The sequence below is a fragment of the Malania oleifera genome, chromosome 8 (genome assembly GCF_029873635.1).
Source record: "Malania oleifera isolate guangnan ecotype guangnan chromosome 8, ASM2987363v1, whole genome shotgun sequence".
Taxonomy (NCBI): Eukaryota; Viridiplantae; Streptophyta; class Magnoliopsida; order Santalales; family Ximeniaceae; genus Malania; species Malania oleifera.
In genome coordinates this window covers 23,450,713-23,464,094 of record NC_080424.1, presented here as the reverse complement: position 1 = coordinate 23,464,094, position 13,382 = coordinate 23,450,713, and the positions used below count along the sequence as shown (strand labels likewise).

Sequence of the window (13,382 nt, the reverse complement as noted above, 5' to 3'; positions counted from 1 at the left end):
AATACATTGGAACAGGCATGATACTTTCTAAGGGGAGTGGCAGTGTCACCCAAGTGAGCGCCTTGAAGCTTGTTCCCATATAGCTTGCCTTTTCTTTCCTCTTACTCGCCTTAAAGAGGGTCATGATGATAGGATTTGGTTCTAGGAGGATGCTTGTGTGAGTGAGACATTGTTGGAGATGTTGGTGCCGCTTTTGTTTGGACTTCTGTTCATAATACACCAATATTCACTTTCTATCTTTCTAGCAGACTCTTTTTCTTGGGATTTCCATTCCTTTAGGAGTCTCAACGTAAGAGGGGTTGATGAGTTTGCCTCTTTATTGGGTGTGTTGGATTTTATTGTCCTACTAAGAGAGGATACGTAAGATTTGGTTTGGGGATTATTGGGGGGTCTATCTCTTCAAAGTATTTTCTTAATCATCTTAGAAAATCTTAAATCCTAGCCCATCTGTTTGAACAAATGTGTTTGGAAAGAAAAAGTTCTTTTCAAGAATCAGGCTTTCATACAGGATTAAAAAAAATGACTTACTATAGACAAGGACACCTCATAAAGCTCTTAGTCTAGATGTTTATATGTCATGCCACGAGGCAGACGAGATTAATATTCATTTTTTTTCTTCACTATCAGGTGGCGAGGTATCCATGGAACACTTCGTTCTCTTGTTATGGAGAGAATGAGATAGCTCCATTGAATGTGTGTGATCTTTTGGTGCTTAATTTTTTAGGCTTTGGGGAAGAGTTTAAGGGGAAGGATTTTTCAGAACAGCACACTGTTTGCTATATTGTGGGTTCCTTAGCTCAAAAGGAATGTGAGAATTTTCAAATATCAGATGACTTCTTCCAATTTTTCCTTGGGATAAGTTACTTTTTTTTTTTCCTTTTGCTTCTTTTTGGCACATTCTTTTGGGGATTTGGTGTTGATACCCAAAGGGAATGAAAGTCATCTGTAATGTTGTTTTACCTTTAATGGAGGACACTTATCCTCCTTTTCTTGTAATTATTTATTTTTATAATGAATTTGTTTTATTATTAAAAAAATTACAAATTTAGCCAAATCCACATTGTAGTTGGCAACTGATTCTGCATGCTTGTTTGGAGTGCAGTACATGTGTCAACAAGTTCCATGTCATGTCAAAATTAAGATATTTGGCTGATTTTAATGATAAAAATAAAAAATAAAGCCTTGTGCACTGGGTACGGCCTTTTATAGCCATACAGCAAAAGCATATCTGTCGAAGAGGAAGGACAATACAAACAAGAAAGGGAACATTATTATGCCCCCCCCCAAAAAAAAAAATGATACATTATTCTTACTCAAAATAAGAAGAGAATCCAAGATCAATACCCAAAAAGTACAAAAACACAAAGAAAGTATCACCTTATCTGTACCAAGATATCGAACTATGTTTTCATGTTCAAATCGACTTAAGAGAGAAATTTCCTGCACAAAGAAACAGGAGAGCAAAGGAAAATGTTAGCAGGGATTACTCTATCAATACCCAAATGGCAGAATATAGGTGAATAAAATAAGATATGACACCATGATAACACCATAATAAACTTTAAGCCTGTCTCACTTGCTCAAGTTGATAAACACTTTGCTTTCCCTGGCTTCCTTGATCAAGCAAAGAAACTTCCTTCACGGCAAAAAAGAATCCATCACTGCATAAAAACAATAAAATTTCATGATTATAATGATGATGACGACAACAACGATAATTATAAAACAGAGGATGATTCTCACAAGTTAAAGTTGCCTGCTAAAATGAAAGTTATTTTGTGCATCAAATCCAAGGAAAAACGTTTCATTTACAGGTCCGCCTTTTTATAAGAGAAATAAAGTATAAATAATGGAAAAGTCATGTGCAACAAAACATTTCCTAGAATGGGAAAGCATCATGGTAGATAAAAGTTAACAAAAGGGAGGGATGGCCAAAACACAATAGATGGAATGAAACTCCAATTGAAATTTTTTTTGGGGGGAAGAGGAGTTGAGGGGGAGCAAGCAAGCAGAAGCTCCTTTATTGGTATGGGAAAAGCCTCCAAACTCCCAATATGTGAGTCCATAAGAAGGGCATATTCTAAAGTTCTCACAAGCCCATAATTACTGGGGCAAGGAAGTATATTCCAAGGTCTATGCACCCGGTTGCCTCACAATCTCATTACATTTACTAGATCTCTTCACAGTTGACCTGAAAAAGTATTCTCACCCGTGTTCTTTAGAAGCTCTGTGTTGTCCAATTTCTCAAAGACCATGCAAACCTATTTAAAGCACACACAGCACTAATGCAATATTCCTAAGCAATCAACAATAGCTAAAGAAAGACTACCTGTGATTCCTGGAAGGAGAGAACCAACAACACAGCTAAAATACTTAACAGTAACACAATCAGGACAGAACAAGCTACCACACTAAACAATATATCAGAACTAAATAACCTTGCATTTCACAATATTGACATCAGTCACAAAGGCACCATAGTTTCAGGAGGGTAATTATATCAGAGATTTTATCTTCCATAGCGTCTCATCCCTGTTGTCTCAAATTATCCAATGGAATGCAATAAAAGCAAGCTCCAGTAGGATCAGTCCTGCCACCAGTAAGCCAGGACACCTCAAATACAAGAGAATATATCAATACTTGCATGATAAGCATTGTCACCAAAAAAAAAAATATTAACTGAGACGACATTATGCCCACCCTTTCTCAATAGGCCTGTATTTTTATATTTGAAGGGATGTTGAAATGATAAACCACACATTTTTAAATTAAGAGAGAGAGAGAGAGAGAGAGAGAGAGAGAGAGAGAGAGAGTTGTTGAAGGAATCTCCCTCACATGGAGTAGCCGAGAAAAATTTGCAAGAGTGTAAACCATTAATATCAAAAGTCCAACATAAAATTGGAAAGAATAAAATCACTGAATGGAAACAGAATAAAAAACACATAAATATGACTCACAAAACCTGAGAACCAAGAAGGGCAGGGAAATATGAAAACAAAACAAGAATCACCATGATAAAGGTCAATGATGTTTGGTCTCCTTAAAACATTTATGAGGCTAATTCAAATTCCACAATTCATCCAACTAGAGATCTCATGTTGTTTTGGAAGAAGGTAAGAGAAGAAGGTCCCATGTTTTAGAACTTTAAAGTTAATTTCAATGGTAACCTCCTTGGACTCAAAAGCGGGACTGTATAAAGAACCTTCATAATCTAAAGGTCATGATAACAATCCAATAAAGACAGAATACGAGAAGCAATTTTAGCAATTTTAAGATAGGTACTGAATCAGAAGTTAAAATTGATTGTCTGGAAATTCTTAATATTTTTAATAAGAAGAAAGAAATATCGTTGTATGGCACCAAGGGGGAGCCATCTTTGTGTAAAAATACTGAAGAGCTTTTTTCCCTGTCTGCACATTTACTGTTGCCACCTCCAGGCCAAGATTTCTTTTTCAACAGTTTTGGCTGTAGCCCGCATCATTTGACCAAAGCAATAGCCAATTCCCAGATGTTTCTAGTCCAAGGGCTGTGCAACAGGCTGTGACCCCCAGATTAAGCATTATACTTAAAAAAACATCTATTTACCAGTTACCCCGATCCCCAAAATATTCCCCCATTTCTTTTGCACATTATTGAAGGTAAGGATTCAGAGCATATAGGCTTCCTGAGAAAAGAAGGCATTTTTTTTTTTTTGGATAACAAAAACTTCACCAATGCAAGAAAAGAAAAACTAGGTGGTGGAACCTAAAAGGAGAAAATATAATAAAATTTAAACATAAAATGATCAAAGATGGGGATTGGACTATAGAGGATGGGATAGATACAAATACTCTTTGGAGTAGATTAGCTAGCTCTATTAAAAAGATAGTAAAAGAGATTTTAGGTGAATCGAGGGGAAGATTCTCGAATAGCAAAGAAAGTTAGTGGTGGGATAAAGATGTACAAAAAGTTATAAAGACAAAAAGAATTTGGTATAAAACTTGGCAAAAATGTAGAAACAGGGATAACTTGAAAAGTATAAGGAGACGAGAAAAGATGCAAAAAAGGCCACTAATGAAGCTAAATACAAATCATTAAATAGTTTGTATGATAAATTAGATACAAAAGATGGGGAAAGAGATATTTTTAAACTTGCTAAAGCTAGAGAAAGGAAGAGTAAAGACTTAGGAAATGTAAAATGTATAAAAAGTGAGGAAGATATTGTCTTGGTAAAGGGCGAAGACATTAAAGAATGATGGCGAAGTTACTTTAGTAAGTTGTTTAATAAAAACCAAATAGAAGACTTAAACTTAAAATTGTCAAATGAGGAAAAGACTAAAACTATGAGATTTATTTGCAAAATTGGAGTTAACGAAGTTCAATTTGCACTAAAAAAAGATGAAAAATGGGAAAACTATGGGACTCGGTAACATCCCAATTGAAGTTTGGAAATGCTGAGGTGATAACGAAATTATATGGTTAACTAATTTATTTAATACAATTATAAAAACTAAAAAAATGTCAGATAAATGGAGGAAAAATGCTTTAATACCTATATAAAAAAATAAAGGAGATATTCAATATTGTAATAACTATCGTGGAATTAAACTTATGAATCATACGATGAAACTATGGGAAAGAGTAGTTGAACAAAAAATTAAGGTGAAACAAACGTCTCAGAAAATCAATTTGGTTTTATGCCTGGGAGATCTACCACAGAAGCTATATATCTTTTAAAAAAGATTAATGGAAAAGTTTAGGGGAAAGAAGAGGGACTTGCATATGATATTTATTGACCTTAGAAAGCATATGATAGGACACTTAGGGAAGTTCTATGGTAGGTTTTAGAAAAAATGGTGTATGTAGTAGGTATACTGATGTCATTAAGGATATATACAATAGAGTAATGACTAGTGTAAGGACTATAGATGGAGAAACTAGAGAATTTCCAATCAGCATAGGTGTACATCAAGGATCTGCTTTGAGTCCTTATCTTTTTGCCTTAGTGATGGATCAACTGACTAAGAGTGTTCGGAAGGAGGTTCCATGGTGCATGTTGTTTGTAGATGATATTGTATTAATTGATGAAACTAGGGACGGAGTAGAGGCTGAATTAGAATTATGGAGAGAAATTTCAGAATCTAGAGGCTTTAGGATAAGCAGAAATAAGACAGAATATATGAAATGTAATTTTAGTAATGATAAGAGGAATATTGGAGACAAAGTTAAACTTAATGATGAAGAAATAAATAACACTTGTAGATTTCGATACCTTGGATATATTATGCAAGCTGAAGGAGAAATTGAAGATGACGTAATGCATAGAGTTAAAGCAGGTTGGGTAAAATGGAGAAGCGCTTCAAATGTGCTATGTGATCACAGGATACCCTTAAAATTAAAAGGGAAGTTTTATAGAACAGCTATAAGACCAGCTATGCTATATGGATCAGAATGTTGGGCGAAGAAGAAACATAATATCCAAAAAGTAAAAGTTGCCGAAATGAGAATGCTTAAATGGATGAGTGATATAACATTGAAAGATAAATTAAGGAATGAACATATTCCCAAATGGGTAAAATGATCTACAAGAGAACACCAGCAATGTCCAAAGTTCAAATGCTACCACACCCTCCATGGGGAGGCCGAAAAAGATCCAACAAGCACAAAAGAACAAAAAGCTCTGCAGCCTCCCTTGTTGAGTTGTCATTTTTAGCTATTGTTATTTTGGTAGCAATCCAAAGATCAATAAATTAGTCAATGGAATTAAGAGGGGTACTTTTAGAACCATCTTCAAACTTAAGCGTTTCTTTATGAATTAGCCTTTACAAGACGGCTGAAAACCGACAAACCTCCTTGACTGGACAAAGAAAGTAGCATTTTACAGATCACTGTATCAACTTTTTCCAATGCAACCATATTCCATCTAGGGATTTCATCAAATTTCAACATATGCTCACCGAAAGTCAGCAAGTCAGCAAACCCTTCACTTGGTGGAGATGAAATGTTATTGCCTTAAATAGGGGCTAGCTCTTCCCCGTCATTGGAAGAAAAATAATTCAAAAATGTTTTAGGATTCCATCTCCCTCATGCATAATCCCTACTCTTCATGCAGCGAGGAAAAAAGCAGCAATGCTTATTATACTCACATTTTTTTTTGTGCTCTTTGACAAGCCTGAGCACTGTGAATTCCCTTCTCTGCAAATTAATATGTGCCTCCAGCACGCTCCCATTTTTTACCACCTTGACCAAGGAAATGGTTTTTCTAACAAATCCATACCAGCCTCTCTCAATGCACAATGCATTTTCTTTCTGCAGTATTTCACTATTACACAGCCAGAGCAGCCTCTCCTTGGTAACAATGTAATAGTCTACCATCACGTCTACCCCAACCAACAATCGTAAGCATTCAAATCAGTGCATCCCGCTCTTCTATGCTAAAGTGAAGTAGAAGTAGAATCTTAAGGCCATTAATCATTCAATAGTAGGTATCCTCTGAAGAACAGGGGCAGTCTAATTCCCGTTTTTGAGGATAAGGGGGTAAAATTGACAGTAAGATATACAAACACACACACACATATTTATAAGTTCATTCAATCAACAGTGAAAAGAATTTCATGGTTATGCAAGTGAGGAATCAACAAAACAGATATGCTCTAGGCTGCTCAAAGATTTGCAATAAGATTGCATGGAAGGTATGAGGCAACGCTTCATTTGAAATGAAAACCTACAACTCTAAAAATAGGAATAATGATTCCCCCAATGTTTTTGGGTCCAGATAACAAGTACTGCTGATAGTAGAAAGAAGATAACTCTTTGATTGAACAGCTTCCTTCTCCATTTGGACACGACCCATTCTTTTTTCTTTCTCCTTTTACCCTTTCATGACTGTGGTTAGAACTATTCACTAGTCATGTTTATTTAAAAAAAAATGCTTTCTAGAAATCAAGCTTACATAATTCAAAATATGCGATCCTAATATTAAAGCAATCAAAATCCTCCGACCCCAACAACTTTATCCATTCATTTTTCATCTGATTCTCAAATTTTTTGAAGCAATTGCATATATGTAATAGCCACCATCCAACCTAATAAATATTCTTAATAAAAGTTCATGTATGTAACACAGTAGACAAGAAAGATCACAACCATGCTATATCCCTGCACATAATCACCTAGAAAGCAGCAAAAGAAACTATGCAAAAAGAGTAAGGACCAACACACAATTATGCTTTTGAAACCATTTTGGTGAAACAAATGCCTAATATAATTCCAGAGCAATGTACTGCAGAGGAGAAGCAAAGCAAGGCGTTCTCATGGTTTCTATAACTAGATGGTTTCAAAATGATATTATTAGCAGCACTTACTCAGTAATTCCTTCATATACGGATCCAAATGAACCACGCCCCAAAAGCCCACCCTTTTGCCAACCCTTTATGTTGTGTGAAAATCTTCCATTGGGTGAAATGTTTGACATAGGCTCCGTGGTAGTGCTGGAGCAGTCGTCATCATTTGATGTGGTAAAAGAACATGACTCTGAAAGAATAGCAGTCTCACCAAGCCTCATCCCCCCAGCCTCCTCTCTCTGATCAGTCACCCTACCAACTTCATCATCTGAACCAAAAGCATCCGGCTCTGTAATAGAAGATCCTCTATCACTCTCCGGAGCAAAAGATCTCAATATATCCCAAGTCGAGCATCCATTATCACAAACTGGAAGCAACATTACTGGCGGAGGAGCAAGAAGCGGTGGCCGAGCCCCCTTAATTCCACCACCACCAGAGCCAGCAGGTCCAACGTTACTCGAATATCCATTCAACTCAAGAGAGTCGTTCCGAGTCTCACACGCATCATTTACCCTAACACTATCTTGAACCCTAGCTGGCAAATCACATAACACCACCCGGTCCTGCATTTCCAGCGATTCTATCTCCCGTTCCTGGCTCTCAGCACTTTCTAATTGGTGTAGTCGAGATCTCGGAAGGACATCAGACGACGACCGGATCCTCATCGCTTCCCATGCCGCTTGCGGAATTGCAAAATCCTCAGCAGAAAGCCCCAAACTATGGCAAATTCGGTCAAAGTCTCCATCAGTTCCCTCAACTCTGAAGCTCCTGCGATCGCCAAGCGAGGTCAAGTCAAGAGATCGCGTGCGCAGTGAAGAAGCTTCGTCGAGTGAAGAAGAAGATGACGAAGCATCATAGTCGATGTTCTTCGCAGCATTGCGACGCTCGAGCTTCGGCTTCCTGCCCTTCTGCTTCGAGTCCATGCTTCTGCTTTGCTTGCTATGAACGAGTATTCGAGGTAGCAGATGCATTGAAAGCTCGATCCATGTAATTTAACCGCAAGAACTCATACAATTTCTCTCTCTTCCGACTTCTATCTCCTCACTTGCTCGCCTCACTCCAACAAGGCGTCGAGAGGGTAGGGTTTTATCAGAGCGATTTCAAGACACAACGGCGGCTTCTTCCACCTCCCTCTCTTCCTTCTCTGTACTTTTTCTCTCTTCTGTCTCCTCTCTCTGAATTGAAGCCAAGGGTTTGATCATAGAAGGAAAGATGATGAGAAAATTCGAGGAAAAATCATCAGCCTGAAAACAGTGGAGAAATTTTCTGTCTCACCTAAGAGCCCCTTCTGTATTTCGTGCTTTGGATTTGGCGGCGTAGAGGAGGTGTCGATGGGAAAAAAGCTGACCACTGGAGCTCCAGTCAATTTGAGGGTAGAGAGAGAGAGCGGGAGAGAAGCTGGGAAGAGACTGGTAAACGCAGCCGCTAGAGAGAGAAAACGCGGGGAAGAATGCCTGGGCGGGTCCGGATTCCCCTTCCCCACCCGATCTCTGTCAGTGGAGTGTGATAGAATACTTCGTCTATTTTTTTTATTTTCTATTTATAAGTCTACAATCGCGTTTAGGTTATCAGTTTTCTTTTTATTATCAATTTTAACTTGTTTCTTAAAAAATTATTATTAGATTAGGGTGGGCAAAAAAAATCAAAAAATCAAACAAATCAAATAAAATCAAAAAATTGATTAACTAATTTTTTGATTTAGTTTGGATTTGAATTTTTTTATTTTTTCAGTTGTCGATTCAGATTCGACCATTCAATGGCCACAATGAACCAAGCCAAACTAATATTATATATGTAATATATATATATATAAAATAAATACTATATAAAATTTCAATAATTTAGATTTTAAAAAGTTGTATTTATCTAATATTTATACCTAATTTTTTTATCAAGACAATTTGAAAAGAGAAGTGAAGACTCCTTTAATAGTGGTTTGTTTATCCTTATCTAGATTCACTCTCTCAATGCAGATCACTTCTACTAACCCCTTGTTTTGATAAAGACAATGACCAAATACAATCCTTTATTTTTCAGAGATAAGACAACCAACTTACACTCCTTATTTTTCGAAGATCAAAGAAACCATATGACAATGCTTACAACTTAAAATAAGTTCCTTATAAGGAAGATTTACAATTTAAACTAATAAAATAAATTCTCAAAAAATAATCCAAAAAAGGCTTAAGAGTTTCTCTTAAAGATAAGCAATTTAAAGCACAAAGAAAGTAAAGGAAATTTGTAAGGTTAGAGCACTGGATATTCAGTGTGCATGTTTTCTAACGTTCTTAAGACTTTTGAGGGTATATATAAGGAGATTAGAGAAAAGCTGTTTTTCTTTTCTTTTTTTCCATTGGAGCCTTTTACTAGTCAGATCAATTGATCGCTTACTAGATTCAATAGACCACTTACTGGTCGACCACTTATTAGCCATTAGAGACAAATAAATGACTGTTGCATACAAGAGTTTTCAGAATGATCAACTACTTCCAAGGGTCGGTTGACCGCCTCTAGCCTCTGCATAGGCTAGTCGATTGCCCCTGGGGCCAACCGACCACCCTTGGCACCAAGGTTGCATTCAATTTTCCTTTGTTCCCAAAATTCCAATTTTGGTCCAATTATGTTGTGCCTTATATTTCCTTATAGTTTTACAATTTAAAGTGTAATACAATTGAGAGAATAACAATACAAATAAATGAGAATTTAACTCTTCAATTCTTCAACTTCAATAACTTTAATCATGTAGAAAATCAACTTAAGTACAAAGTCATTAGTCCACAATAATATGCTCATCCAAACTATGTTAATAAGGCTCTAGGCTAACAATCTCCCTTTTTTTTATGATAACAAACTATTCATAAAAAATATAAACAAATATAAATCAATTAAGTTCACACATAAGTTCCTATTTTTCCTATCTCTCTCCCATTAACATCATCAAGACCAAAGTATGAGGGTGAGGCTAAAAATTTTAACATTTTAGCACAAAGTTTCAATTTTATCCCAAAAACAAAAAAAAAAATCTCTTCATAAAAGACATATCAATATGCTCCACTTAAAATATTAGCATAGTCAAACACCATAACAATTGATGACATCAAATCAATGTACGGTCATATATTATTTTAAAAAAATTGATACCAATTATTATCGATCATAAGTCAATTAACAGAAAGTTGATACATATTAACTTTTAAAAAAAAAATTCCATCAAAAATTTCATCCCTTTGTCAGTATAAAAAAAATGGGGGGTATGAATTTTTGAAAATCAAGTTTGAACCAAAGTGTTATAGTTAAAGATTGCATATATTCATAATTTTCAAAAAAAAAATATTTCACAATCATTTTTCAAAATGATTTACAAAGATGCTCATATTTTTAAAATGATTTTCACTTATGTTTGCTTCCTCTTAATAAATATCAAAAGATTCTTAAGAGGGAGGAAAAATCTCAAATCCATAAAACCATTCACGATAATATTTTAATATGCTCAAATATTCATAACAAGATATTCAATATTCCATAAATTCAATCATTTCAACAAAATAATTATTTAAGCTTATCTTTCACATAATCAATATATTGAATATAATCAACAATATGCTCAATTTTTCTCAACCACATGATGTGAAGTGTCATGCCCCGAACCCAGTAGTGGGACCCGAGAGTGAATAAGTAACCTAATCATGTCCTTGTATCATACAAATCACCAATGACACAATACAATGAATGAGGGTCTATTCCCGTGGGGTTCCCAGGCACCCTATACATATTTACATATACCATGGAAACACCTCGGAAGATAAGTTTTTTTATACATGTACAGTACCATATCAGAGTCTATACAAAGGAGTCTAACTCCACAAAATACAACACAAATTCTAGTGGCAGTCAAAACCCCCAAAAGACCACCTAGCATAAGCTTAGGAATTACCTAGGTACTTCCCACTGTACACCAACACTACGCTCCTACACCAGGTAGCTAGCTCCAGCTACCCGAAGGACCTAAAAAATATGTACGTACAGCAGGGATGAGACACCTCTCAGTAAGGAAGATACAAGTTATATCAGTGTGTGGCATTTAAGTGTTATCATGACAGCAAAATATACACAGTTAAATGTAATTCCAATACTTTCACAAAACAGTTCCAAAATAGTGCATACACGCACACACACATGATCAAGTAACCCGGTATTGTCACACCCTTCGCCCCGAAGCCAGCCTGTGATACCCAACGTCAGCCCGTAGCCAGCCTGCAATACACGGGGTCCCCGGCACATGGCGAACCCCACGCTCACATGGCATCATATCGGTACAAACTAGTGGATCCACATCCACACCCTTCGGTGATCAGCCGGTACGGCTCACGCCCTCGAATATAGAGCAGACACTCTCGCCAAACATGGCAGGCGATAAACACACGCCCTCGGATATAGAGTTTGACACTCTTTCAATACCTGGAACAACTTGGAACCTAGTTCCTATTGCATTTCATCAAAACACAACCACACATGCTCATATAACCAAACAAACCACAGCCATTTGGTAATCTATAAATCATGATTTTCCAAGCGTATAAAATTTAATAAAGTCAAGGCACGACCATCTCTAACACAATACATAACACAGTATACCAAAGGTTTTCCAACAAAGCTAGGGATTGTAGCCTAGTACCCACTTTTTCCCAAGAACTGTTACATGAAAAACCTACAGTTTTACCCATTAGATTTTCCCAAATGAGTAACTAAAACACTCACAGGACTGTGAACCACAGTTCTACCGAGTTTGATTTAAAAAATAACTGACATAAACTGAATCTCCTTACCTTTTCCCGAATGACAAATCCTGAACTCCAAGGCCCCTAAACCGCAAATCGAGTTCAAAAACCTACAACCTACAATACAAAACTCGCTCACAACTCTGTTACCTACAAGACTACAGAATCAAAACTGAAAATTAAGTCTTACCTCTATTTTGGGCCAAAACCCGAGAATGCCCGAAACGAAAATTCAATTCATAGAACTTGTAGAGAATACTTCCCTGATCCTCGTGGTAACGTCAAATTTACGATTTCCGCTACATACGGCGAAGAAATCTAGAGAGATAGAGAGTAGGTTGAGTTTCAAGAGAGACAGAGAGAGAATTTGAGTTTTCTTAGCTGAGAAGTAATGAAATATCTATTTATAACCCTTTGACCCAACCACTCCTCGTCGACAAGACTCTACACTTCATCACCGAGAACTACAAAGACTTCGTTGACGAAGTTTGCTTAATTACCAATTTACCCTTCTCTTAATTAATTAATTCCCTATATCACAGTTTGAGTTCTTACATGAAATCCTGGAAAAGTAAAATAAATAAATAAATAATTATTATTATTAATTAAATAATATAATATAATAATATATTAATACAATATAATAGGCATCTCTCTCTCTCTCTCTCTCTCTCTCTCTCTCTCTCTCTCTCTCTCCTCTATTTCTTCCTCGATTTTCGGCCGATTGAAGAACAAAAAATACCACTGGCTTCCATTCTCGGTCGCCAACATTTTAACCAAAATGGATTCGTGATTAGGGCGTTGTAGGCACCACTACTAGGATAAGGTAAACTCTCTCGTTCTCTCTCTCTCTCTCTCTATCCTCAATTATTCCTCAAAAAAATTTAACCAAATCGACGATTGGACACCACCATGGGGTCCTAACTTCGATTCTCATCATTTTAATCAGAGCAAATTTTTAATTTGAGTTTCCTAAACACCACTCCAAAGTTAGGGTAAGGATAATAAAATTATATCAGTGAATTATTTTTAAAGTTTAATTAGTTATTGGGAGTGTGTGGACTTAGGAAATATTAAAATAATTATAATTCTATGGTTGAGCTCATTGAATTGGGGAAATGTGATTTCAGGGTTTTGAACTCCAAAACATCATGGGCTTGGGTTTTAGGATCTTCGCAGGAATTCTCTTAGTAAGCAGGTAAGGGGAATAAATTATAACAAATATTTTTGAAAAATTATTGATTAATTAAAATATGTGAAAATGAGAATATGGTATATAGTA

At 36.1% G+C, this 13,382-nt stretch overlaps 1 protein-coding gene across 1 annotated transcript in view; it reads right to left on the bottom strand.

Annotated features, from left to right (window-relative positions):
• Positions 1–8,835, bottom strand: part of LOC131161745 (mitogen-activated protein kinase kinase kinase 1-like) — a 45,590-nt gene extending 36,755 nt beyond the window's left edge. Inside the window, exons 1-4 of the mRNA XM_058117704.1 lie at positions 8,598–8,835; positions 7,344–8,497; positions 1,577–1,661; positions 1,378–1,440 (exon numbers count right to left, since the gene is read on the bottom strand). Of these exons, the coding sequence (XP_057973687.1) occupies positions 1,378–1,440; positions 1,577–1,661; positions 7,344–8,293 (1,098 nt within the window). The 5' untranslated portion in view covers positions 8,294–8,497; positions 8,598–8,835. The remainder of the gene's footprint in view (positions 1–1,377; positions 1,441–1,576; positions 1,662–7,343; positions 8,498–8,597) is intronic.
• Between the last annotated feature and the right edge of the window lie 4,547 nt (positions 8,836–13,382).